Below are 24,521 nucleotides of genomic sequence, written 5' to 3'. Positions count from 1 at the left end.
GGGGCGTGTTTTGCCCCCAGTCGTTTTCGTTACGTTAGCCTTTCATCCCCATTATCAGCGAGCGATCAGCACACAGAGCTGGAAAGATGGCGGCCGGTTCTGGGGCTGCAAGTGGCCACGGAGCCCGCAGCTCCAACGCTGCACTAGAAGCGTCTTTGGACCGAAGGTTTCAAGGAATATCCAACACTATGGAGTCAATTCAAGGGCTTTCGTCTTGGTGCATTGAGAACAAGAAGCACCACGGCCTTATAGTTCGCTACTGGATGAAGTGGCTCAAGAAATGTGAGTAGCTAGTTTGCCGCTAAAGCTAACCCGCTAGCTAGCTTACTTTAGCTAATTCACATAGCTTATTAAACTCTGCTACAGTTACTTATAGTTTTGTGAAGTGCGGGGCGGTTCAGTGCAATACAAAACAATGTTTGTTTACTAACAAGAACTGTTTAATCTCTAATCGATTGCATTTTGCAAATGAAAGGCTAGCGTTTTCACCACTTAAAATGAACGCTAGCTGCTAATACCAGCTAAGCTAACGTTGCGCTGCTAGTGACGGACTAACTCCTAGCTGTGTTTACAGTTGGGCCTCTCGGGGTTTACGGTCTGGATAGTTTAGGCTTTTTCAAGGAGAATTGCCATAATATAAAGCGCCATGCTCTCCACTGGACTGTTCTGCACTCCTTGATCTGTTGTTTAGCCTGGCTCGGGACTGTCCCCCCACGCCTGGATGGATGGAGACAGTCCCGACCAGGGTATAGCTGTGGTTGGAGTGTGACATGCATGGACGACCTGTGTGGTGAAGGGGCTTCAAGTCAGAGCTGAACATCTGATCACAAATTTAAAAAATAGTGTGTGTGAAAAAGATGTTATGGATAAAAGCAACTTTCAGAATTAAAAAAATGTTCTTGATAAGCAAAGTTTAGCAGCTTGTATCTAAATAATCAGAGATTTTGTGAATTACATTCAGAATTGAAACTAAAAAATATCCAAAACATTAATCTGAGCTCAGCCAGACAAGTTATCTGCAAATCAATAAATAAATACCACTGTAAGTAACAATCAATAGTGGGTACTTTCTACTACTGATATTAAGCGACGAGATTGACGAGTATTCAAATTATATTTACATTTTATACTTATGATCATCTTCAGATAGAGTAATATAACATTGTAGGTAGATATTGTACTTCTACTACATTTATTTCATTATTACACATGCTTTAACCTTACACATACTCATTAAATCACAATTGTAAAAACATAATTTATTATAGATTAAGATGAGACCTAATATGTAAGAAGTAATGCAATTTAAATTAGAATTTTTTAATTTTTAAAACTGCATACCTGTCTTTTTTTCTTTTTTTCTTTCTTAAGTACATTTTGATAACAGTAACAAACTGTTGTCACAGAAGAAAACATACAGAGTAATGTCTTGTAAATTAGTGCCACTGGTTGCACTCTCTCCTTATGTTTATTATATTGTTAATAATATGATTATGTTATTTTTTTCTATTTTTTAATGATCAACTAGTCAGATAGCCTACAAATTCTTGCAATTATAATTATATCCCTGCACTTTTAAGCCTGCTCCGGGTCAAATATCAGTTTATAAATTTCCTACATAAAGCTATGACTAATGAGTTTTTGTGAATCTGGCATGCACCACCTAATACTGAAAATGGTGGTAAAAGGTGCATCTTCATTAGTAGACTAGCTGGAATCAGAGGTTAGAGCTGTGGCAATGTTATCAGTGTTTTTAGTAGTATGACAGAAAGAATTGCTCTAGATAATGTTTCCACATCGGTGATCTTTGTTTAGTTTTTTTGGTCAAGGATTGACTTTCATGTTAACACTTGACAAAAGTCAAACTTTAAAGGTTGTCATTATGCTTTTTGTGCTATGGTGTTACACACACGCATATACTTATGTGAAGTTGGGTGCCCATGTTACACATAGTTAGATGCTGAAAGCTTGACGTGAACATGTGTTGTTTGCTGGCTGGTAGTGAAACACCCAGGTTTCAGTCCGGCTAATTTGTTTTGTTCTCAGGATTTTTTTAGTTGTGCATATCCCTAAGTGGCCATGTGCTTTATGTTCTATAAAGTCTAAAATTTTGATTTTTATGGGTAGAGATGATGAAAGCATTCAGAAACCACATGCTGTTTTGTTGTTCATGTTATATGCAGGACTGTTTTTTTAGTTCTGTAATTCTTAATGTTTTTTCGTCTGCTTGAATCTCATCTTTACCAGAGATGTTTGTGACTTCATATGATAAAATATAAATTATTATTATTATTCCAACTGCAGAGACTGCATTGACTTTTCATCCAGTGTATTAACAAAAATGATTCATAGAAACCTCATACAATACCTCTGCGCTCCTATGGAAAACATTTTCACTAACCTGTGACCTAGCAGTTTTTTAACACATGGTACAATATAATCGGTAACAAGATCAAAACTGCATCATTTGACTTTTATTAGGCTTTTAGTTTAGTATGTAACCATAAAAAGTACTGTTATGAGCAAGAAGTCCCTCACAGAGGGCAGTAAAGTTAAACATGTTACCCTGAATACATATGTTGCAAAGACAATTAGACTAACACCAGTTAGGGTTTTAAAAACAAATGCTTTCCCCCTATAGAAATCTTTGTTGCCTTTACCTGCCTTTGAAAGACTCTTAATATTCATCAGTTATTATCCATGAGTGTGAGTCAAGTCTGTGGAGAATTGCTGACATGTTTTGTATCAGTTCATAAGTCTGTTTTCATGAGATTTGAGTGCCTATGTCTGGTATTTATTGATCACTTTTCAGCATTAGGAAAAGTTTAGTTCCCACTCGTTTTGGAAAGAAAAGCCAGTTGGTACATAGTTGAATTTGTGTTTACGGTTTAAGGTTCCATTATCATTCACTGAACCTAGAAACTGTAATACTTTTAACCTATTTGTTGTGTTATTTGCGCTTATGTGCTTGATATTTGTTACCAGATAATAATTTTGGTTGCTGGGAATCGAGGTCAGTTTTATATGATCATAACAAAAGAATATTAATTTGTATGAAAGCTAAATTAATTATTTTTAGTATGGAAATGTTAACTCAGAAGTACAATACTCTAAGTTAAACAACTTGCATGTTAAAAGAAATTTAAAAAAATTTAATCCATAGAAATTATTTAAATTAGGCATCATTACTAACTCTTCTTGCAACTGTGTCATTAAATTAAACACCAGGAAAAATATTTTCATAGTGTTTCTGTAATAAAGAAACTTCCTGATATTTCATATTAAAAAAAACATTAGATTAGGTTTAATTAATAATAAAAGTTTGAAGATTTAAATGATTCATTTATTGGCCATTTATTTAATCTCTGACTGATAACAGAATAACAGTGAGCGTGGAATGGAGGATAGTAAAAGATTTTGCTGATGCCACACGATGAACTGTTGTATGTTCACCGAGCCATTGTTTTATTTGATGGAGAGCAACTAACCAGGAGGCAGTCTACTCATCATCATTTATTTCCCGCTGTTAGCTGTGACATGTTTGCTCTTGTCTCAATATATTTTAATGAGTTCAATTCATTTCAGCCAGTTTCCAGAAACTTTTTTCTCCTACAGACAGATATTTTTTTATTAATTTTGGTAAATGGTGTCATTTTAGTTCAGATTTGGGATTTATGATCTGTGAATGTCAACACAGTTGAGAGAAGACACAAGAAAGCTCTCTGTCTGGAGGAGTGTTTTGAATCAATCCATACTTGCTGTGCTTCTTTGAGTCTCAGTGCCAGCATGCCATTTGTGAAGTCATGTTTGTGTTCAGGAGAAGTTTTCCAGTCCTAGTTGTTGTATCGGTATCATTGCTTCGTAGATGAACCTGTTGGATTAATATTCTAATAATATGTTATGTTCCCGTCTTAGCTAAGTGCTGTTACTGGTGTGGAGGTCCTTCACTTTCTAACTACATAAAGCTACAATATGCAACATTATACAACATACATGCACATTGTTGTATAATGCAATGTTTTGATTTATGAACAGCAGATTGTATTATTCCACTGAGAAGATGAGCTGCCCACAATGTGTAACTCTTTAAGAAATAGTCATACCTCTGTATACTGGACATCAGCAAGTGAGATGTCAAGTGATTTGGCATTTTGAATATTGTAATACTTCTTGTAATTCTCAGAATTGTGCTGTTTCCCTGAATATTTCTTTCTTTTTGAGTGTACAGAGTTAGGTTGTAGGAATCTTTTTTGGGTTTTTGAAACATCTTTTCTATCCAAATTGTAATGTTGTTCCATTAGGGTGTTTTAGTGGAAATATTAATATGTCTCATGCATTTTGTCTCTATCATTTGTTGTTCTAGGCAGTGTAGATTCTAAAAAGGGTGTGTGCACAAATCCTGCTGCTATTATTATTTAGTCTGAGCCATTACTAGACCAGTGTTGTTGTGGACTCTGCTTCTTGTGGTTATAAAAAAAAGATTAAATTTATTTTAAAATTCTGCAGAACTCTTAAAGGATCTATGTTCTAAGTATGTTGTGTGAGCACTTCTTACGAAGCTGTTGTTTGAACATTGACCTCATCATTATATGTTGAATGTTAGATTCATCTAGAATTCAACATACAATATATGTACTTAGTTTGTTCATACTATAAAATTGGTTTGCTTTTGTTGAGAAATAATCTTGAGTCTTTTAAACTAACTGAGATGCAAATATGTGCAAATGAGAGATTTTACTATTTTGTATTTGTAAGATAGTTTTCTACCTGAAAGCAAAAAAATTTTTACAAAAATTCAGCTCGCTGGCTGTAATCGAACTCTGCCTGGTAAAAGCAGAGCACTGAATAATCTATTTTAAGAAGCAGTGAAAATTATTGTGCTCTTGCCAATATTGTATTTCTTTTTGGAAATGGAAATGCTTGACTAATACTCAGGTTATGTCACCATGGAAACAAATTTTAAATCTATGGCTGAAACATGCCAAGAAAAGCAGTTGTCAGTATAATGCTTCAGTAAGTAGTATTTTTCAAGTATTTTTAGTAGAGATATGCTCCATAACTTATCTTAATGTGTCATGGTGCTGTCGAAGCCTCCTGTGACACAGACTCAGAGCAGCACTGACAGTGGTGCAGAGATATTCCCTTCACAAGGTATCTGAGCACTGAGACGCCCCCTTTTAACTAATGACAGAAGGGCAAACTCTGTGCTGCATCACATACTGACAAAAGCACAGACGTGTGCTGTGCAGTTCCCAAAATATATATGAGACACTGGGTTTGAGCGTGTATGTAAAGTTTTGGCACAGCGTGTATGTGATGGTGCATATACATCATAAAATATCCAGTAAGTGCTGGATTCATTTTTCAAATTGTCCACCATTTTTTAAGGTTCAGTCAGGAAAGAATGCAAAAAGCAGGACATTGTAGAGTTAAAAAAAAAAAAAAAACATGGTCACTGCCCTCTGGTGGTAAATGAAATGTTGTTAGGGATTCTCAATAATCTTAAACTGTGAGTTTGCCATTACTAGTTTCTTTATAAGATACACCGTTACATGTATTAGAAACCAAAACAAGCTCTTAAAGTCAGCCCATCAGCTTTATTAGTCAGGATCTGTAACATGCCACTTGAGGTTGTAGAGCAGCTCGTCTATTTGTTAAAAGTGTATTTGTTGTTAAACTATGGAAATAGTTTCAGTACCAGTTCTAAAATCTGCCCTGGAGTTGTAAGTCATTAAAATATGGAGTAGTGTTTGCACTGTATGATGAACTTTGATGCCTGGGTCTATAACTAATTTACATTCTACACCCTAATAATACAATATTATATTTATCTTTCCTTCTTGTTCTGTTTTTCAGCTGACAACAATCACCGCTTGAATCTTTTCTACCTTGCCAATGATGTGATACAAAACTGCAAAAGGAAGAATGCGATCGTCTTTCGTTCAGCCTTTGCAGACGTTCTTCCCAACGCTGCCCAGCTCATCAAGTGAGTACCCACTGTTGGAATTCACCTTTAGCACCAGGCCATTGTGAAATATATTGTTTTTTTAATTTGCACGGCTATTACTGTTAAAGAAAATAAACCTGCCTTCCCTCTCTGCTAGCACTGAGATGTGCCATGTCGTGTTCTTATTTTCTGTTGCCAGAGATGGAAAGGTTCGCAAGTCAGTGGAGAGGATCTTTACAATTTGGGAGGAGAGGAGTGTGTATCCTGAAGAGGTCATCGCCCAGTTAAAAGCCAGCCTGAGCAAAAAGGAAAAGGAGCGAGAGAAGCAAAAGGAAAAGGAAAAGGAAAAAGAAAAGGAAAAGGAGAAGCTGAAAGAAAAGGAAAAGGAGAAGGAGAAAGAGAAGGAGACACCACCTGCAAATGGTGAGTCTGGAACTAAAATTTCAATACTACAGTGTCACAAAGGCAAATTTCAAATTATCTCAAAATGCAAAATAAAGTGTAAATATTAAGTTTAGTTTTACTTTTATTCTCCAGCTTCGTCCAACACGAAAGCTGCCCTCAAATCCAAGATTGTAGCGGAGTTCACAGTAAGTCATTATTGTTTTTAATGGTTAATAGCTCTGTCTTGCATGGTTCATTACAAAAGAGAGAACAATTCAGAGAAAATCAGAACAATTCTGTCAATGATCTAACATCTAATTGCCTTTTTTCATGTGCACTCCTCTTTATTTTTCCAGCCACAGTCACTCATTGAACAGTTGTCCAGACACAAGCGAGCAGTTGCAGAAGAGGAGTTCAGAGAGAAGCAGCTGGCAGCTCTCAGGGTGGACGTCTGCAGCACAGAGGCCCTCAAGAGGCTTAAAGGTCAGATGTTACTCGGCTTATTTCTGCATTGTTACAGACTTTATGCCATGTCTACGATAAAAGTTTGCATTTTGTTTTAGCTTATTGTGACCACACTAAACCTTGTTTTTAAAATTTTCCTTTGTGTCAATCGTCTCCTATTGCAGATAAGGCAGGAGGGAACAAGTTTGCTAAGGACTTTGAGGATGGCAGTCTGAAGCTGCAGGAGTTTGTCAGCTTCTTAGAGAAAGAGTTGAAAACAGGGCCACCCCTGCTGGAAGCTTTGGGAAATGCAGACATTTTCTATGAGATGCAGTACAAGGAGGTTAAGATTGTGGCCAACGTGAGTGTTGACAAATGACATTATATTAATTTCCCTGCTAATGCTTAGAGGGTGCTGTGGCAAAATCTGAATCCATAAAGATGTTTTAGGGATTAATTGATGTTGCATGAATTTGTTTCACTAGTCCATAAAGAAAATTCATTGACAACTGAACCAAACATTTACTTACATACTGTATCATTTCTGTGTTGCTTTGAATGTTACAATAGATACGTTAGATAAGTTTCCATTGTTATGTTCTTTATCTCCAGATTAATTCTGTTTCTTCTCTTTTTCTGTCAACATCCTCAGGCGTACAATGCCTTTGCAAACCGTGTGGCCAGTCTAAAAAGGAAGCTGGATTCCCTCAAGTCAACTTTACCTGGACCTGAGGACTCTCCCATCCCCTCACCTTCTGAAGATGCCCCCTCCCCCACTGGCTCTGATTCACCTTTCCTGGCAATGGGGGCAAGCAGGGCCCAGGTGGATCCAGAGCTGGACGGCAAGGCCATGGATGAAGGAGAAATACCAATTGACAACAGAGATATGGAGGACATGGATATGTCTGAGGAAGAGGCTGATGCTGCTACAGGAGGAGGTTAGCTACTGCAAGGTTTTGTTGCATATAGATTGGTGAACATCAGATTGTGTAGCCCAGCTGCAGCTTGTAATTCACATTTAAACATGTATAATCTCTTTTAAAATGTTCTTACTAGCAGAGGACAAGAAAGACAAGACTTTCACAGCTGTTACAAAGACTAACAAGTCAGATGCAGCATCAAAGCTTCCAACCACACCGACAAAAACTCCTAAGAACAACGCTGCTGCTGCTGCTGCTGTCGCCGCTGCTGCCGCCACAGCCACCCCTGTGACTCCCACCTCTGCTACTGCTCAGAGTGCTCCAACCACCCCACTGGGAGTCAGTCTGGCAAAGGTGGACCTGGGAAAGATCAGCTCCATTCTCAGCTCCCTCACATCCGCCATGAAGACTACTGGTGTGTTTGGGGTATTAGGGAAAACGTTGTAATAATTCAATTATCACAGATTCTGTTATCACTTGAAATACAGGGAGCTACAGATTTGTTACCAGGCAGGCCTAAAATCGTTTTTCTCCATCATAGAATCTGTATATTAAACGTAAGTGTGTCTCCTGGCAAGACTTGGTGGATATCTTTTTTTTTTTTTTTTTATACGTGTATGATGTCTCTTTTGATTCCATCTCTCTGACTTCTCAGCAGCGAGTCCTTCGCCTCGACCATCTCCTGGGACACCCTCTGTCCCCTCTAGCCAATCGGCAGCCACCAAAGTGACCCATTCGAGCCCTGCCCTAGCCAGTATTCTGTCACGTGTTGATATCACACCTGAACGCATACTCAGTGCTTTGTCTAAAACAAATACACCAGGTAAGAGACACATGCACAGCTTGCATTTTAATACGAAATGTCCCCTTTAAGAGCCACTAATGTGCTTATTTCCTTTTGTTTCCATTGTGCGTCAGGTTTGTCTTCTCTTCTCCAAAGTGTGACAAACACCAACGCCAGTGCTCCCACCAGAACCTCCCCAGAATCATCAGCAGTTAAAACCCCGGTCACCCCAACCACCCCAAAAACGGCCGCCATTCTGGGGAACAACCTCAAACGAGACACACCCGGGAGGACCAGAGACTGGGAGAAGGAGAGGCCGCTGTCGCCTCCTCCCCCACCCCCTCCTCGTCCCTCAGCTCTGTCTGTTTCTCCCCCTAGTCTAGAATCAAAAATCAACAGTTTCTTGCAGGGTAATCCAGGTTTCAGTCTTGCTTTAGGTGATGTCAGTCCCGATGGGGTGGATGGAACCCCAGTGAGAGACGAAGCAGCGGGCACTCCGACCCAGGATGAGATAATGGACACGCCTGGCAGCATGCCAGAATCTCTAGGGTCATCTGGTCACAACCTCTCACCCACAGCCTACCGCAGCGAACCCTGGGATGCTGTGATCACCCCGTCAGGAAGCAACAGCGATGGAGACTTTCTGGGCTCTTCTTCCTCCTCCCGGTACGGAGCTGGGAAAAAGAGCAGCACTAAATTAAAGGACGATGAAGTAAAGAATGTGAGGAGGCAGGTCTCCTCTTCCCCCAGTAACGACATGAAGAGTAAGAAAGACGGTCAACACAGCCAGTTAAGAATGATGGGTAACAACAGAGTGATGGGGGACCGGAGACTTTCCTCAGGCTCACGTAAAGCAAGCACCGGCTCAGATGATGGAAGTCTGAGCGGAAAAAGAGAGGACAAGGGCAAAGGTCAGGAATCTCCAGCTGGAGATGGGAAAGAGGGCCAATATCATCGGATTGAGACGCTCGTGTCACCCTGCACTGAGGGGGCTCCCATCGAAACTCTCGGTTACTCTAACCGCCCACTTGGGGAGCGCATCAAGACGGTAGAGAGCATTCGCATGATTGGCCGTGGCTCTCGACGGGGGGGGGGAGCTGGTGGTCGACCAGGGGGAGCGATGTGGTATGAAGAGGAGGAATACATGGAAGCGCAGCCTCCCTCTCCCCACAACGTCCCCCCTCCTCTCATTGGTCAGGGAGGGGCTGAGGACATGACCCCCTCCATGCCACCTCCTCCCCCACATCTCCTCCTTCCACATCTTCACCCTTCTCTGTCCCATCCTCACCCACATCCTCCACCACAGTCTCAGTTCCAAATGCCCTACCACACAGAGAACCTCCAGACCCCTCCTCCACCACACCTCCACCAGCACCCTCCTCCTACATCCCCTTTCTTCAGCACTCCTCCACCAATTCCCCGACCCCCTCCACCTCCTGTACCGCAGCGTCTTTCCCCTCCACCTACCCATCCCGCTGTGCCTTCTGCCGTCATGGTGGGGGGAGTGTTGGTCCCTGTTGACCGTCCCCTATCTCTTCCTCCTCCAATCAGACCTGAAGGTGCAGAGCGAGGTGGAATGGGGCCCAGAGGAAACAAATTGGGTCCCCCACCCCTCATGACATCATTGCTAGGAGAACCCCCTAAGCTCCCCCGTCCTGGCACAGTAAAAGAGCCTTTTGTCCCTCGCCATGCACCCCCACTCCACCGCCCAGGTACCCCTGGTGTTCCTCCACCTTTATTGGGCAGAGTGAAGGAGCCTCAGAATCTACCTCTACCATCTCCCAGTCCCTCTCCCACATCCTCCACACCCTCTCCCTCCACGCCTAATTCTCCTGCAGTTGACGCTGCCCCAGCTCGCCTAGCTGCTCAGTCAAGTGCCCCTCCTCTCCAGAAACCCCCTACTAGTCCTCCAGCACAGCCTCGTCATCAAACCCCTAACCCCGTTTCTCTCCTCAACTTGCCCAACCCTCGACCACCGATCCTCTCAGTCCCCATCCCACAGAGACCTCTGCTGCGAGGCCGCACCCCTTCTCAGCAGCATAACCAAGATGTCCACATGGGGGGGTTTCGTGGGGGCAAGCGGCCCGGTCCTCCATTCACAGGCAGTCCCTTCCATCATACGCAGAAGAGACCTTTCCTGCCCCCACGCTACTGAGATGATGACCTGTGACAAGCTAAATGAGAAGTGCAAGCCACACATCTAGCAGCGCAGTGTGTGTGTTAGCCCTGCTGGTATGAGCCCAGATATCTTTACTCTGTTAACTAGCTTGAATTAAAACTACCTGGAGTCATCTGTAAATAGCGGATTAAATCCATGCTTCAGCTACATAACAAGTCAGTCATCTTACACCTACACTATAGCTCAGAGGTTATCAGATACGTAGTGCACAGTGTGGAGTAACAGTCCTCACTCTGTCCCTTTTTCCATCTCTCCATACACAGTAGATGAAAGTTTCATTAGGTCTGATGAGGCTGATGTAACCATAGGAGGAAAACAGGCAGTTAAAGCTGAAATTAAACTTTATTTAGACTTTGTCTACCTTTGTCATTGTTGGGTTACTTTACATGAGAAAGAGCAAAACAGAGAGGCATACAAAAAAAACACATTTTGAGAAATTAGTGATTTGCTTTCTTGCCTAAATGTACATAAAAAGACATCACTCTCACATTTGTCCAGTAAATGTGAAGCTACAGTTTGCTGCAGGCTTAACATAAAGACTGGAAACAGGGAAGTGGTAGCTGGACTCTGTCGAAAGGTAAAAAATAGCAAGTTGTGGTTTTAAGGGGTATTATGTGTGACAGCTTGTCGCTGGGAACTGTGACTTTGTCGTGACTCTGCAATAAAAGGTCTGCTCCAAGCCACAAAAGAGGTTAATTCTGTTCCCTTTAGACAGAGCCGGGCTCACAGTCTGCCCCTGTTTCCAGTATTTATGACAAGCGATCCCCAGTTCCACATGTGTTATCTATCTCTCAGCATGAAAGCTAATTACTGCATTACCCAAAATGTCAAACTATTCCTTCAAACAGTTTGAACTTAGGTTTCAAAGTGATCTCTTCTTCCATGAGTGAATGAATGTGTGTGCTGAGTGTCTTAATATAGTATTTCTCATTTGAAGTGATGAGATTTGTGTTGCAGCCGAGGTTTAACACTTGTTCATATTTCCGGAGAACTTGCTGTAAATAATATTCTTCTCTTGCTCAACCTTTTCCCCCCTTTTGTCCCTCACACTGTATATTTCTGAGCTTGTAAATATAAAAACTGAGATGATGCAGCATTTTTTTCCCCTTCAAGCTTTTCTTTCTGTTAAAGAGGACTTTGATCGTCACTCACTCATCCGTCTTTACTGTGATTGAGCCCTCGGATAAGCTTTAGCACCAGAAGAATTTCTCTGAAGTATCTGTCTCACCTTTCTGTCTTCCTTTTGAAAGCACCACGCAGAAGAGGAGGGTGAAGACAATTATCTATTTTTATTTCCGCTTCACATTAGACTGAGTCGTGAAGATGCTCAGTAGTGGATGCAGGTGGAGGGAGGCCTTTCAGTTTGAACCACAGTCTTGCTAGGCTTCACCATGTACTGACTTGAATAAAATTCAGAGTTTCAATTCAACTGGGGGGGAGGTATTTTATTTGGTCACGATCAATCATTTCAGTTGCGCTGTTCTAATTTCTCTGCGCTGTACAGGTGTATTGTCTGTTTTCAGAGAAATTATTTTCATTTACCTACTTAGCTGCTGTCATGTTCGTATTTCAGTAACATTTACCGCTTTTAATTTCTGCGTTGTGTTTTTCTAATAGACAGAGTTGGTAATTTTCCATTTGCAGCACCAACCACAAATAGTATCGGGGGGGGGTGTATGTAATAGCATTTGAGCTGTTTAAATATTCAAGTTGATTTGGCCCCTTTTCTTTGTTTTATTGTTTTGCTAACTTCATGCTTTCGCCCTCAAACCCCAGTTGTCATATCACTTTGTCCAGAAACATTTCTGCACCTCTCTACATGTATGGGGATAAAAGGAAAAGTGTCAATGAATAATCCTCCATCTGCCCTCTGTCATATGCTGATGTGAGGGGTGCAGGCTCAGTGTTTCTGTCAAAGCCTCATGTTTCTTAACGCTTGTCTGATCATGGAGTGTGTTACCTCCTGTCCTCATTTACAAGTCGAGCTAAAATGTAAAAATGTACCAGAGCATATTTGTCACTACAGTGTCAGCACATTATGCGAGTTCTGATGTTTTATTGAATGTTACACTAGTCTGTAAACTGTATCTGTTGTCTCTGCAGAATCACTTTCAAACAGCTAATTCTCAACTTAAATCACTTTGCTGTGTTCACAGAAAGTTAGACGTTATAAACATCTTCATGCTCTCTGAGCACCAAGTTCAGCTTTTTCTCCCTGTAAATAACATCTTTGTTTCATCTTGACCTTAAGACACCTTTGTTTGACTTATTAGTCTGCAAATGACAAACTAGATGGTTTGTGTATATTTGATAAGTTTAATTGCTTTTACTGCTGTTCTCATCAATGATGCTATATCACTGGTGTTTGAGTGTCCAGTCCTTTCTGGTGTGATGAACATGCACACATTCTGCAGCAGTTACTTGTCACAGTGAAAATATGCATACATATTTTTATTTACACTTATTAGACAGACTGATTTTTGTCACGGATTTTATCTTCTCTTACATTTAATACATCTGTGATAATGTTGCACCACTGTAAGTAGTTGGTGTAAATCTTAAAGAGTTGATTTGCTGTTTTCTTTAACCTTTTTCCTCTTTCAAAGAACCACTGAAGCAGCCATAATCAAGTCACAGACCTTTACAGAGTAACATTATTAAGTGATCTCTGTCCAGGTTTATGTACACGATAACCACACTTTGACAAAAATGTATTCATATGTAATATCACGTAAGGGTGGGACAGTTTTTAGCACATGTTGGTGCAGCCCTGCAGCTACACTGGATATTTAGTGTCTGATTCTAGTTTACAGCATGCACTATTCTCCAATACTCTACATCTGACAGTGAAAATGTTAATGTGGTATTAGGTAATTGGTAGAAACTTAATACCAAATACATAAAATGTGCAGTTGTTGTTGAGCAGAACTACAAGCTCAATATTTTAGGAAGCAAATCTTTTAAAATCCTTAGCAACTGATCCAGATGTTTCCAGATGAGCGTGATTTCACTAATGATGATCACTTGTGAGTGATTTTCAGTTATTTGAATGCACATGTGTGCACAGTGTGTAGTGCACACAAGGGCCGCGCTCCCTCTAAAAGCCCTGCAGCTCCCCCAGGTGGCCGAGCCGTGGTGCTGTAGCTCCAGGCTTTTAGTGGAGGACACCCAGTCTCCAATCGAGTTAGTGTCCATAATTTAAGAAGTGTGAAAACAAAAAGCCCCTGGGTGGAAGTGTTAAAAACATCCATGACACCCATGTTCCACTTAATTTGTTTAAGTTATGATTCAGTGATCACTGCTCAGGTGTTCTGTTCACCTGTACAACTTTATACTGATGGAGTTGGACAGTGTAGTGCTAAGATCACCGTCCTCCGTGTGGGTTCAATCCCCGGCTGCTCCCTAGGCAAGACCTCCTTACACTTAGTCTCTCTGCCTTTGTACCTTGTACCTCACTTGTAGGTTTGGATAAAAGCGTCTGTCAAATGACTAAATGTAATAACTTCGCTTACGTGAGCTACAGATAAAGATTGTTTCAGAGTCTGAGGTGCGTTCACGTCACCGTTTACTAACCCGGCAGCTGGAACAGCTGTAGACTGTGGGAGCTCAGTGCGCAGCCGCGCAGACTCTGCTGTTCAGACTTTCGTGATGCAGCAGCAGGTCGGCGACAGACGCAGTTGCTCTGAGCTGTGATTAAAGATGGGCTTGTGTTGTGCACCACCTGTCGCCTTGTCGTTCAACATTTAGCGCAGTTTAATCCTGTCTGCTGTGACCTGACCTGTGCACGGCTGCAGGTTTTTTTTTTTTTTTTTAACTCACTGGCCGTCTTAACGACTGCATGTGTGAAGCGCGCTCCAATGGAGACAATCGGGGACGCGCACGCTGCCTTACACCAGCGTCACATGTTTCACCATGACGTCACCGCCGCTGTACTTCCGGTGTTATGGCCGCTTGCAGGGAAGGGGACAGTAATGTGGGCTGTTTGGAAATGAGCGCTTGTGTTTAGACAGATGTGTTGAGGATGGCGGTGAGACAGCTGTTCACGCTGGGTATCTGTCCGTCGGCAGCGCGCGCGACACTTCTCGCGCACAGGAGGTACAGCAAGGTGTGCAAGTCTGTTGTTCCTGCAGGACAGAAGCTAAGCTAACATTAGCCTCAGCACAGTGTGTGTTCAGTCTGTAGAGCTGCACTGGAGTTAGGATGAAGCATAGATTCAAAACAGTGAAACGATCTGTGGCTTTACGGATCAGGTGATGGACAGGAAACCAATCTGCAACTATTTTCATAATCAAAAATTATTTTTCAACTTAAAATGACAGAAATTTATTGTTTACAGCTCTTGAAATGTGAGGGTTTTTTTTTTTCAGTTTTCTTTGTAAATTAAGTATCTCTGGGTTATGGATTGCTCATTGGAAAAAAGAAAAACCAAGATATTTTAATATTTCCACAATTTCCAACTCTTTTGAAGATAAACTAAAAATAATTTAATTGAAAATGAAAAGAAAAGTAGTTGCAGCCCTAATACATGGACCTAAACATAGCCCCACCACCCTCCTGCTCTCCTTTAATGTAGATATGAATATATTTGACTGACTGCTTGATAAAATGGGGCGTTATCATCAGTATTTAATGTTTACTAGTTAACTTGAGGAGACAAATCAACTCAGATAAGGTGGACACATTTTATTTACTTAATTAATGTTATGTTTTATCATACAGTAATTTAACATAAACATGTGGTATCACTTTACCATAGTGAAGCCATTAAGCTCAGAAAAGGCTTTATCACATTGTTTCATTACAATATAGGTGGTGAGTTCATAGGTCAGTTTATTAGGTACACCTAGTTAAAACAGTGCAGTCTTAACACATTGGCCCCGCTTTCAATTCCTCCTTGATTACTTATTAATGTTAAGTTTTTGCTCATACGGTTTTGATTCAGGGTTTGATTTTATTTATATCAGGTCTGCCTTCTGCCAGTGAGGTTGGTGTTTAATGTAAACCACCAGTGAGGAACAAATTTACAGAGAGAAACATCTGCATATCACATCTGTTGTCAGCTACAACATTATTGTTGAAAATATGACTTGAAACTGAGGCAGAGTCCGCAATTAAATGTAGTCATACCATTTATGATGGCTGCTTTTTATTCACATTATTTATAAATCTATCATAGTGCGTCTCCCAGCATTGCTGCACATGTACATATTAAAGTAGCTTTTTTCCTTTAGCCAAATCCTGTCATTTATGTCACATTTGTCTTTTGCTTTTCACCCCCTTTAATCCCTTCTTGTATCTTTCCTGTTCAATTACAGGTGTCCCCAGCTTTATCTGAGCGATTGCAAGTCTTTGAGTCTCTGAGGGAAAAAAGATGCAGCAAGGAGAGAGTTGAAGCTTCAGAAAAGCCCCTCATTATCCAACTCGCAGATGGAAGGACGGTGAAGGGAAAAGCTGGTGTAACCACACCTCTGTTTGTTGCTCAGAGTGTCCGGTAAATACATTATAAACACAAGTGTTTTGTTGAATTGTGTGTGTTTTATGTTTATTGATGCAACAGTGTTATTACATGTGTTATTGCAGGGTGAAGGGAGCATTGGTGAGCAAGGTGAATGGAGAGCTGTGGGAGCTTGGACGACCACTAGAGGCAGACTGTGAACTGCAACTTCTGGGTTTTGATACACTTGAGGGAAAAAAGGTAACTTCCTTTCCTTGTTCTTCCCAGTTTTGTCAAATGTGGATTTTAACATTTGAAATGGTGTTTTTTTTTATTTACCTTTTTCTTCCTAAAGACACTTTAGTGAACATCCTACTGACTATCTGACAAAAATGTACATAGCCATAAACACATTGGAAATGTGACTGTAACATTTCCCTTTAAATCCCTACACATCATCTTCTCTGTATCGTCCACTTTTTCTTAGGCAGCATGGAGGACGGGAGCGTGTGTCCTTGCTGGGGTGTTGGAGAGGGCATTCGGTGCTGAGGTGTTCAGAGAAGAAGCATCAGAGCTTGGCCTTTACTGTGACCATGTACTGGACAACAGGTGAGTCATTCATGTGAACATTCATGACAAAGGACCTCAGGCTATCCCACAGTATACCACAGTGAATCTAACATGTCTGTGCAGAAGATGGCTCATTTGTTACGTACTCATAGTCTTCCATACAAACCTGTCATGTTGCCACAGATTTTCCTTCTCTTAACGTTTTGCCTGAATCTGTCTTTATCCACAGTAACTTGTCATTTAGTGATGTAGAGGACAGATGTAAGGAGGCAGCAGCCTTGAAACGTCCTCTGACCAGGCTGGAGCTGAATATAGAAGAGGTCCAAGAGCTCTTCCAGGTCAGCACCACAGTATAACTGATAAGATGAATTATTATTTAGTTTAATTTAGTGTCCAAGTTAACAAGTCACGGAGCCAGGCTTTCTTGGACATTTCGAACAAAACATTGTTGATGTTATTACTGGCACCTTTGCATCTCCTCTAATGATCCAACACAGTGTCTCCTGTGAAAATGTTCAGCAATAGAACAAAATACACAGCACTTATTGACGTCATACCCCTTACCACTGTCCTGCCGGTCAAACTGAACTGACACGTATATTAATTTTCTGTGTTTTGTGGATTTACTTCTTGTAGGACAGTAAGCTGAGACTGCAGCTTGTTGAGCAGCAGATGAATGGCCCCTACATCACAGTATACAGGTATGTTTGATTACGCACATCCAGTACAGCTGACTAATACATTCTCATCAGAAAATATAATCTGCTTCATCCTTTCTGTGTGACTCAGGTGTGGAGACAGTATAGGGGTCTGTAACGAACCCCTCCTCCCACACACTGGCCTCCTCAAGGTCTTCAAGATGCTTCAGGTGTGTGTTTGTGCATCCTTTCTGGTTTTATGTGCTAGTTCTGTTGTCTCCTTGAATCTTTGCTTGACAAGTGTTCAGATCTTCACCATGTGCATTAACTTAAGGATTAGACCAGTCTCTTTCATTTATTATAGCACTTCTGCTTTAAAATGAAAAATCAATGACATCACATCATTAGGAATTTTAATTTCATATCACACATGCTGAGCTATCGTTGTCAAATTGGTAAAAATGTTTTACTTGGACCTATTTGGCGCCGTCCAGCCTGTGGGACACATGCTGGGTGAACGGAATTTTCCTCATCTTTATTGATCCAGGGAGAGAGAGGGAGTTTCCATAATGGGTTTTCACTGGGAAGAGAGGGCTGGAAATATGTGCAGGATGTTTGTCAGAGACTAGTTTCCTCTTCTAAGCTTTTGCAAACATGCTGCTGTCCGTCAGGCATGCTGTCGTTCTCATTGGGCCACCCTTCCTCTTTTAGCTGACCCCTTCTTTCTCTTTTGCCATTTCTTTGTTTCTTTGTTCTCTCTCTGTAACACCCCAGCTGTCGTCTGTGACCCTGGCCAATCACACAGAGTCATCAGGTTTGATGCGTCTGTTAGGTGTTGCCTTTCCAGGAGAGAAGGACAAGGACGAGTGGGAGAAGGAGCAGGAGGCCGCGAGGAGGAGGGATCACAGACGCATTGGGACGGTAAGATGACATCTAAATTAACAGAGGGGGCTCAAATGAGGCCAGATGATCTGGTTATTACTTATGTGTACACGTTTTTGCACAGGACCAGGAGCTGTTCTTCTTCAATGACGTCAGTCCAGGCAGTTGCTTCTTTCTACCTAAAGGAGCTCATATCTACAACACACTCACTGACTTCATTAAGGTGAATATAGAGTCTGCACTGATTACTTGTAAATAACCTGCAGTAATTTGGATGTAGACTTCATTCAAGTCAGCTGATTGCACAGCTTGTCACAGCTTTTTCAGTAACTCTGCTCTCGTGTATTTTTATGTATCTACACTTCTCTCTGTTTCTAACACTGTTCTATTCATATTCCCATTTACATGCTGCAGATTAAGCCCGGTTTAATGACTGAAAACACTCATACCAGTCATAGTTTTAACACTGCAGCAGCCACGTTTAATGAGCTAAAACTCGATAACTGCCTTCACCACTGCTTATGCAACAAAAACTGAAATACCCCACGTGTCTTAATTTGATTTTGCAAACTCCAAGTACGAGCTCAGTTCTGTTCATGTCATAGAAAATGCTGCTTACCTTGTTATTTTCCTTTCAGTGTTTTGTTCATTTACTTAATAATGTAGTAACATTCATCTAAACCTCATGAGTCTCTCAAACATGAAGAGGATTGTGCCCTGAAGATATAAAGTTCATGTCAGGATGTTGCTTTCTTCTCTCATAGAGTGAATATCGAAGGCGAGGCTTCACCGAGGTTGTAACCCCAACTCTGTACAGCACTGCATTATGGCAGCGCTCAGGACACTGGGATCACTACAGTGAGAACATGTTCACTGTAACGTCAGAGGGCTCGCAGACCTACGCTCTCAAGCCCATGAACTGTCCTGCGCACTGGTAAAAGCACACAATCACTGACCCACTCCTCCACTCCAGTGTGCTGACAGAGCTTTAGCAGTGCCTAACTGTGCGTTGTCGCGTTTAGCCTCATGTTTGAGCACCGTGTTCGCTCGTGGCGGGAGCTTCCTGTGCGATGGGCCGACTTCGGGGCGCTGCATCGCAATGAGCTCTCCGGGGCGCTGGGAGGCCTCACTCGAGTTCGCAGGTTCTGCCAGGACGATGCTCACATCTTCTGCACACCTGGGCAGGTACAGACCTTTTCTAGCTGCTTTGTTAAGTTGCTGTAAGTGGGATAGAAACTGTAAACGGGACACACATGGAACCGTGTTACAAACATTAGATGGGCTGTGCAAATAACCCCCGAGACATTCCATGAGGCCTCGGCCTGGATGAATGAAGGTCTTTGTCCTGTTCAAACATTACACGTCCATATGTGCATCAGTAAGACTGTGCAGTCTGCGTTATTCTGATTCTATCTGATTTTGACTGAAGTATGAATGAATTCATAGAAGTCATAGCCACAGGATAATCATTACTATGCTAGCATGTGAAATACTTATTAGGGTCATTGCAGTGTTGAGGGTTTTTCAGTAAATACTTGGTGCTTAACTCTGTGTTCCTGTATATCAGCTGTGTTTAGCCCATTATTTATATTATCATGTGCTGTTTTTGTTCTTATCTTGACTTTTTTTTTATTCTTTCTATCCAGCTGGAAGAAGAGATTGTGGCTTGTTTGGACTTTGTGAGGAGTGTGTATCGAGTGTTTGGGTTTTCCTTCCACTGCCTCTTGTCTACACGTCCCACGCCGTGTCTAGGAGAACCTGAACAGTGGGATAACGCTGAGCAGGTAAACCCACACATTCACACACTTTATCATCCTGTGGTATGCTCAAATCGGACGTAGTCCCAGACAGAGCCAGCTGTTCAAATGTTGTATACACTGTAAGGTGTAAGGAACTTTCCCATAGAAAAGCTGCTGGGTAGATGTACACTCCCCTCCAAGAGTACTGGAACGAATCAGATCCAGACATAAACACCTGGAAATAATAGCTGAAATGCTGATCTTTTGTCTCATCTTCATCTTTTGATTTTTAAACCCAAATGTTTTCAATCTACAGCAAAAATAAAAGAACTGGCCTCACTGTTCGGGGAGTGTATATCTCTAAATCCCTAGTTATCCTTTCCTTAAATGGGCACAGCGGCAATTTAAGCTGATTCAGTTGAGTGTATTTGAGCATTATGGTTCCATGCTCCCACACTTCTTATACACACACACACACACCCAAGCACCGACAAGGCCATCATAATATACACTAATGTGCTTACGACGCCTTCTAACTTACTGTGTGTGTGTATTTTAACAGCAGTTAGAGAGGAGTCTGCAGCAGTTTGGTGAGCGCTGGGAGTTGAATCCAGGAGACGGAGCCTTCTATGGGCCAAAGGTCAGTGGGAAGGCAAACATGTAGGACACACACACAAGTATAAAATGTTAATCTCAGAACCTGCAGACAGAACATCTCCAGTCTTCACTCACTTCAACCATTATTATCGCTGTGGAGAGTTAGATGAGAAGTCTGATAACACTCTCATACCACAGGCAGCTGACTAAGAGTGTGTACACAGCACATTTTTCTTATAACTGGTTATTTGATACAGTGACAACAAGACTTTTTCTACATATTAAACAAGTCACAGCCAGTCTGCAGTTTAAGCTGTCTACTTGCTGTAGCTGTTGCTTCATGTTTGCTGTACTAAAAGTCTAATAGGCATTTCCCCCAAAACAAAAGTAGCATGTAGAAACCTCCCTGGTCTCATTTGAACTCATTCTTACAGGATCATTGTTGCTTCTGTTTGAGATCTGAATGATGCTGTTGGCGCTTTCCTGCACCACCATCTTTAAAGCTCTTTTATACAAAGACTGAGAGATTGTAACGTAAAAGTAGAAGAGCTGCTGTGTTGGATTGCATTAGATTGTACAGGTGTGCTGTGAGCTTCTGCAGCACGTAGCTCTCAAGTGTTTTTGTTGGAAAGAAGTTGTGTAACTTGAGAGTGACTTTGGTTTTCTTTGAGGCAATTTTCATTTTTCATCAAGTCAGTAAACATCAAGAGGAAATCAGCTTCAGGCAAACATTTCATGATCAAGCTCACGCGGAGGCACAGGGAGTGGAGGTGGGTCAAGACAGGGTGGGGTTAGACACACACAAACATGCTCCATGAAACAAACAAACATTCCTCAAAGCCATCTCGCTAGGGTGTGTTAGCCACAATTAGCTAGATCAGCTTCTCTTGGAAACCCATGTGTAACCATTACTGACCACAAGTATGCAGCTTGTCCCCAGCAGCGTCTCTGAGTTCCCAACGCGGATTGGTCAATCCAGGATGGAAAAGAGAAACAAGGTCTGGTACTAACACACTGCCACATGCTTCATCACAGATCGACATCCAAATCAAAGACGCAATTGGCAGACAACACCAGTGCGCCACAATTCAGTTAGACTTCCAGCTGCCTATCAGGTTCGACCTTCAGTACGTCGGGTGAGTCGCTCACAAAACACTGATTTGAGTCTGTACCTTCTGTCCTGTAAGTGCTCAGGAAATTACTCAAGGTCAATAACCAGTAATCTAACTTCACAGGGACCTGATTTGATCATGAAAGATTTGTCTTTTATTGAATTAAGGTAGCACAGACTCCCTGTTCATGCCTCAGACCTACAACCTCCAAAGTGGAACACACACAACTCATTTCAAGTTTATATTGCAGCATTAATGTACTTTCAAGATGTAGCACATTGTCTGGAAAAAAACAATGAAAATCCATTTATGAAATAACTAGACAAGAAGTCTGTTTGTGGTTTATCCAGCAAATATGCATTGATGCAAAAATCATAAAAACAATATTAATAACAATTTAACCTTTGTCTCAGACAAGACGGACAGCTGCACAGACCAGTGATGATCCACAGAGCGGTGCTGGGATCACTGGAGAGAATGATCGCTATACTGGCTGAAAACTTTGGAGGGAAATGGTGAGAACACATTAATACCTTTTTATCAGGCTGTAGGGATACTGTGCAGCCCGTCACCTCTCTGTCTTCACCTCATCCAGGCCACTGTGGCTGTCCCCAGCGCAGATCATGGTTATTCCAGTGGGAGGCAACAGTGAGTCATACGCCAAGCAGGTCAGTCTGTGATGAAGGTTTCCTTGTGGTGCTTCTGCAGACATCTTTGTGACTTTTTTTCCTCTGCTGTTATACATTGGCTTGTTAAAGTGAGCACTGATACAATCTGAAATGAAGCACCTCTCTGCTCTGTTAAGGTGGTCCAGCAGTTCCATGAAGCTGGCTTCATGGTTGATTTGAATGAGGATCAGGGAGCAACCTTAAATAAGAAGATTCGCTCTGCTCAGCTGGCCCAGTACAACTACATATTTGGTAAAAAGACTGGAAAGAGGCAACATCACTAACTATTCAGCCTGTTGTTGCGTTTTAATTTATTACATCTCAAACTCACTTGTAACCTTATGTGTTTTCTGTTGCCTGTTTGTCTCCAGTGGTGGGGGACAAGGAAAGCGAAAGTGGAACAGTGAATGTAAGGAGCAGAGGGGGCAAACAGCTGGGGAGGAGGCCGACGGAGGAGCTGCTGACATCCCTCACACAGCTAAGAGACTCCAGGAGCAACGAGAATGAATTCTGATAGGAAAAAAAAGTCCAGGAAATAAAGTCACTGATGTAATTACTGTTTGTTTTACATGTTCAAGCTGTTATACTTGAGCTTTGTGTGAAATTTGTAATAAAAGTCTATAAGAAGTGCCTGTTCTCCACTCATTTGTTCGCCTGGTTCTCGTTTTAGCAGATAAGACTGTGTCCTAAACAGTACAGGGAAGATTTCAGGTTGTTTTAAGATCACAATCAGGCTAATATCAACATTACTCAGCTACAGATGTGATTTGTTCACTAAAATCCATTAAATATCCCCCCTCCTCCTCCCCCCCTTGCTTATGTAAGTCTGTGTCATGATATCAGAAAAGAAAAGCAGGCATACCTTTAAAAGAGTGGAAGAAAAGGAGGACATGCAGGGGGATTTGACTAAAATAGGAAGGGAGCAGCAGTGTCAGGGCTGTGTGTTTTCATGTGTGTTTAGTGGAAACAGCCAAGTCAAGGTAAAGGTCAAAAGGGCTGGAAGTTTTTCCTTTTTAATTTAGAGAGGGCAGCAGGATGGAAAAGACATCAGTCACAACAGTGACCCAGAGGGAGAGGGAGCTCAGGAGGTGTCGGCTTCGACACAATGAACCGAGCGGGCTGGACAAAAGCAGCCGCTCCATCAGAGCTGATGGTGACACAGGTGGAGTGGATCCTGTGTTTAGTTCTTTCCGAGATAATTGGGCGCTAAGGAAGAAAGGCGAGGCCGGTTCACAATGAAACTCCTGCTGTTTGCAGCACTCTGGTCAAATCAAACTGTCTCCAGTCCACATTCGACTGAAACTAAATTTAACCTGTGGATTTAATATTTCAGCGATTATGAAGTTGTCACATTAACTGAGCCTGTGTAGAGCAGAAAAAACACTAATTTGACCTAAGAAGGAGAATTACAGCAAAGCTGTTAACAGAAGGCACAACTGGATGATTTTTAAAGGATAAGTGCACCCAAAATAACAAGTACAGCGCAGACCGACGTGAGTTATTTGCCATGTGTATTTGTAAACTGAGTAACTTTGGGTTAGTGGTTGGCAGAATAAGCCGTTTATACATGGATAGAGATGATTAATGTGTAAATCAAGAAAATAATAAATATATGAAGTGAACATTTTTGCAAAATGTACCCTCTGTGGTGTTTGTAGTAAACCTTCACTTTTCTGTTGCAGACTTTGCACAAAATCTAGAGATAGAATACACCTCTGAGGGCACCGGCCAACATTGCACAGTAGTTGCGTAGTGATGACACGGACCATTAGTTCCAGTAAACACTCCTGAAATCTTGACTTAACAGATAACAATATCAGGCACCTTCACCCTCCTCACTTCCCCGCTGCATTTCCACCCTCTTCCCTGCTATCTGTCCTCTGTGTACAAACACACACAAAGAACTGCTTCGTCTAACTGGTGCTGCTCCGAGTTCAAAGATTATATTTAGTTGAAGGGATTTACCAAAAAAAAAAAAAAAAAGAAAAGAGAGAGAAGGAGAGTGAGAGAGCTGCTGTGGGGACAATCAAAAAAGCCCCGTTTACTAAAGAATTCATTCAGGGAGACATAGATGATATCTGGAGTGGCGTAACAAAAGAGCAAAGACTGAGTCTGCATGGGAAAACGATAAAGAACTGTCCATGTATTAGAGGACCCGCTGTTTTCCCACAGCTTTATTTCTTGGCTGTCATATATATTAATGCCAATGTCTTGGAAGTCATT

General features: G+C 41.7%; 2 protein-coding genes across 6 annotated transcripts; both read left to right on the top strand.

Moving 5' to 3' along the window:
• The first annotated feature begins 67 nt into the window (after positions 1 to 67).
• Positions 68 to 12,908, top strand: rprd2b (regulation of nuclear pre-mRNA domain containing 2b). Of its 4 annotated transcripts, none has more exons than XM_026370724.1 (10): positions 68 to 282; positions 5,857 to 5,986; positions 6,147 to 6,370; positions 6,485 to 6,537; positions 6,688 to 6,814; positions 6,961 to 7,136; positions 7,428 to 7,713; positions 7,835 to 8,110; positions 8,354 to 8,518; positions 8,614 to 12,908. In XM_026370724.1, exons 1-10 carry the CDS (start codon positions 87 to 89, stop codon positions 10,632 to 10,634), a joined length of 3,654 nt encoding a protein of 1,217 aa, XP_026226509.1. In that variant the 5' UTR covers positions 68 to 86; the 3' UTR covers positions 10,635 to 12,908. The 4 variants fall into 4 exon arrangements, with proteins under 4 accessions (XP_026226509.1, XP_026226507.1, XP_026226508.1 ...); XM_026370722.1 differs by having other exon boundaries at positions 8,351 to 8,518; XM_026370723.1 differs by having other exon boundaries at positions 7,832 to 8,110.
• Positions 10,579 to 22,928, top strand: tars2 (threonyl-tRNA synthetase 2, mitochondrial). 2 transcript variants are annotated; one of them, XM_026370726.1, is made up of 18 exons: positions 10,579 to 10,711; positions 15,974 to 16,149; positions 16,239 to 16,353; positions 16,580 to 16,701; positions 16,892 to 17,000; positions 17,299 to 17,363; positions 17,452 to 17,530; positions 18,075 to 18,221; positions 18,307 to 18,405; positions 18,947 to 19,116; positions 19,205 to 19,367; positions 19,829 to 19,966; positions 20,484 to 20,561; positions 21,554 to 21,654; positions 22,044 to 22,145; positions 22,226 to 22,298; positions 22,436 to 22,550; positions 22,670 to 22,928. In XM_026370726.1, the coding sequence occupies exons 1-18, from the start codon at positions 10,658 to 10,660 to the stop codon at positions 22,810 to 22,812; spliced, it is 2,049 nt and encodes a 682-aa protein (XP_026226511.1). In that variant the 5' UTR covers positions 10,579 to 10,657; the 3' UTR covers positions 22,813 to 22,928. The 2 variants fall into 2 exon arrangements, with proteins under 2 accessions (XP_026226511.1, XP_026226510.1); XM_026370725.1 differs by lacking the exon at positions 10,579 to 10,711 and adding an exon at positions 14,538 to 14,763.
• Positions 22,929 to 24,521: the final 1,593 nt, after the last annotated feature.

Source organism: Anabas testudineus, chromosome 16 (assembly GCF_900324465.2).
Source record: "Anabas testudineus chromosome 16, fAnaTes1.2, whole genome shotgun sequence".
Classification (NCBI taxonomy): Eukaryota; Metazoa; Chordata; class Actinopteri; order Anabantiformes; family Anabantidae; genus Anabas; species Anabas testudineus.
This window is presented reverse-complemented; position numbering and strand designations above follow the sequence as displayed.

Bases quoted from the DNA above. Each gene is read 5' to 3' on its own strand.
- rprd2b (XM_026370721.1), top strand. From the start codon at position 87: ATGGCGGCCGGTTCTGGGGCTGCAAGTGGCCACGGAGCCCGCAGCTCC. The intron at 283-5,856 runs GTGAGTAGCTAG...TCTGTTTTTCAG, and splicing joins GATGAAGTGGCTCAAGAAAT to CTGACAACAATCACCGCTTG. The intron at 8,519-8,613 runs GTAAGAGACACA...ATTGTGCGTCAG, and splicing joins GTCTAAAACAAATACACCAG to GTTTGTCTTCTCTTCTCCAA.
- tars2 (XM_026370725.1), top strand. From the start codon at position 14,680: ATGGCGGTGAGACAGCTGTTCACGCTGGGTATCTGTCCGTCGGCAGCG. The intron at 16,702-16,891 runs GTGAGTCATTCA...CTTTATCCACAG, and splicing joins GACCATGTACTGGACAACAG to TAACTTGTCATTTAGTGATG. The intron at 19,368-19,828 runs GTACAGACCTTT...CTTTCTATCCAG, and splicing joins TCTTCTGCACACCTGGGCAG to CTGGAAGAAGAGATTGTGGC.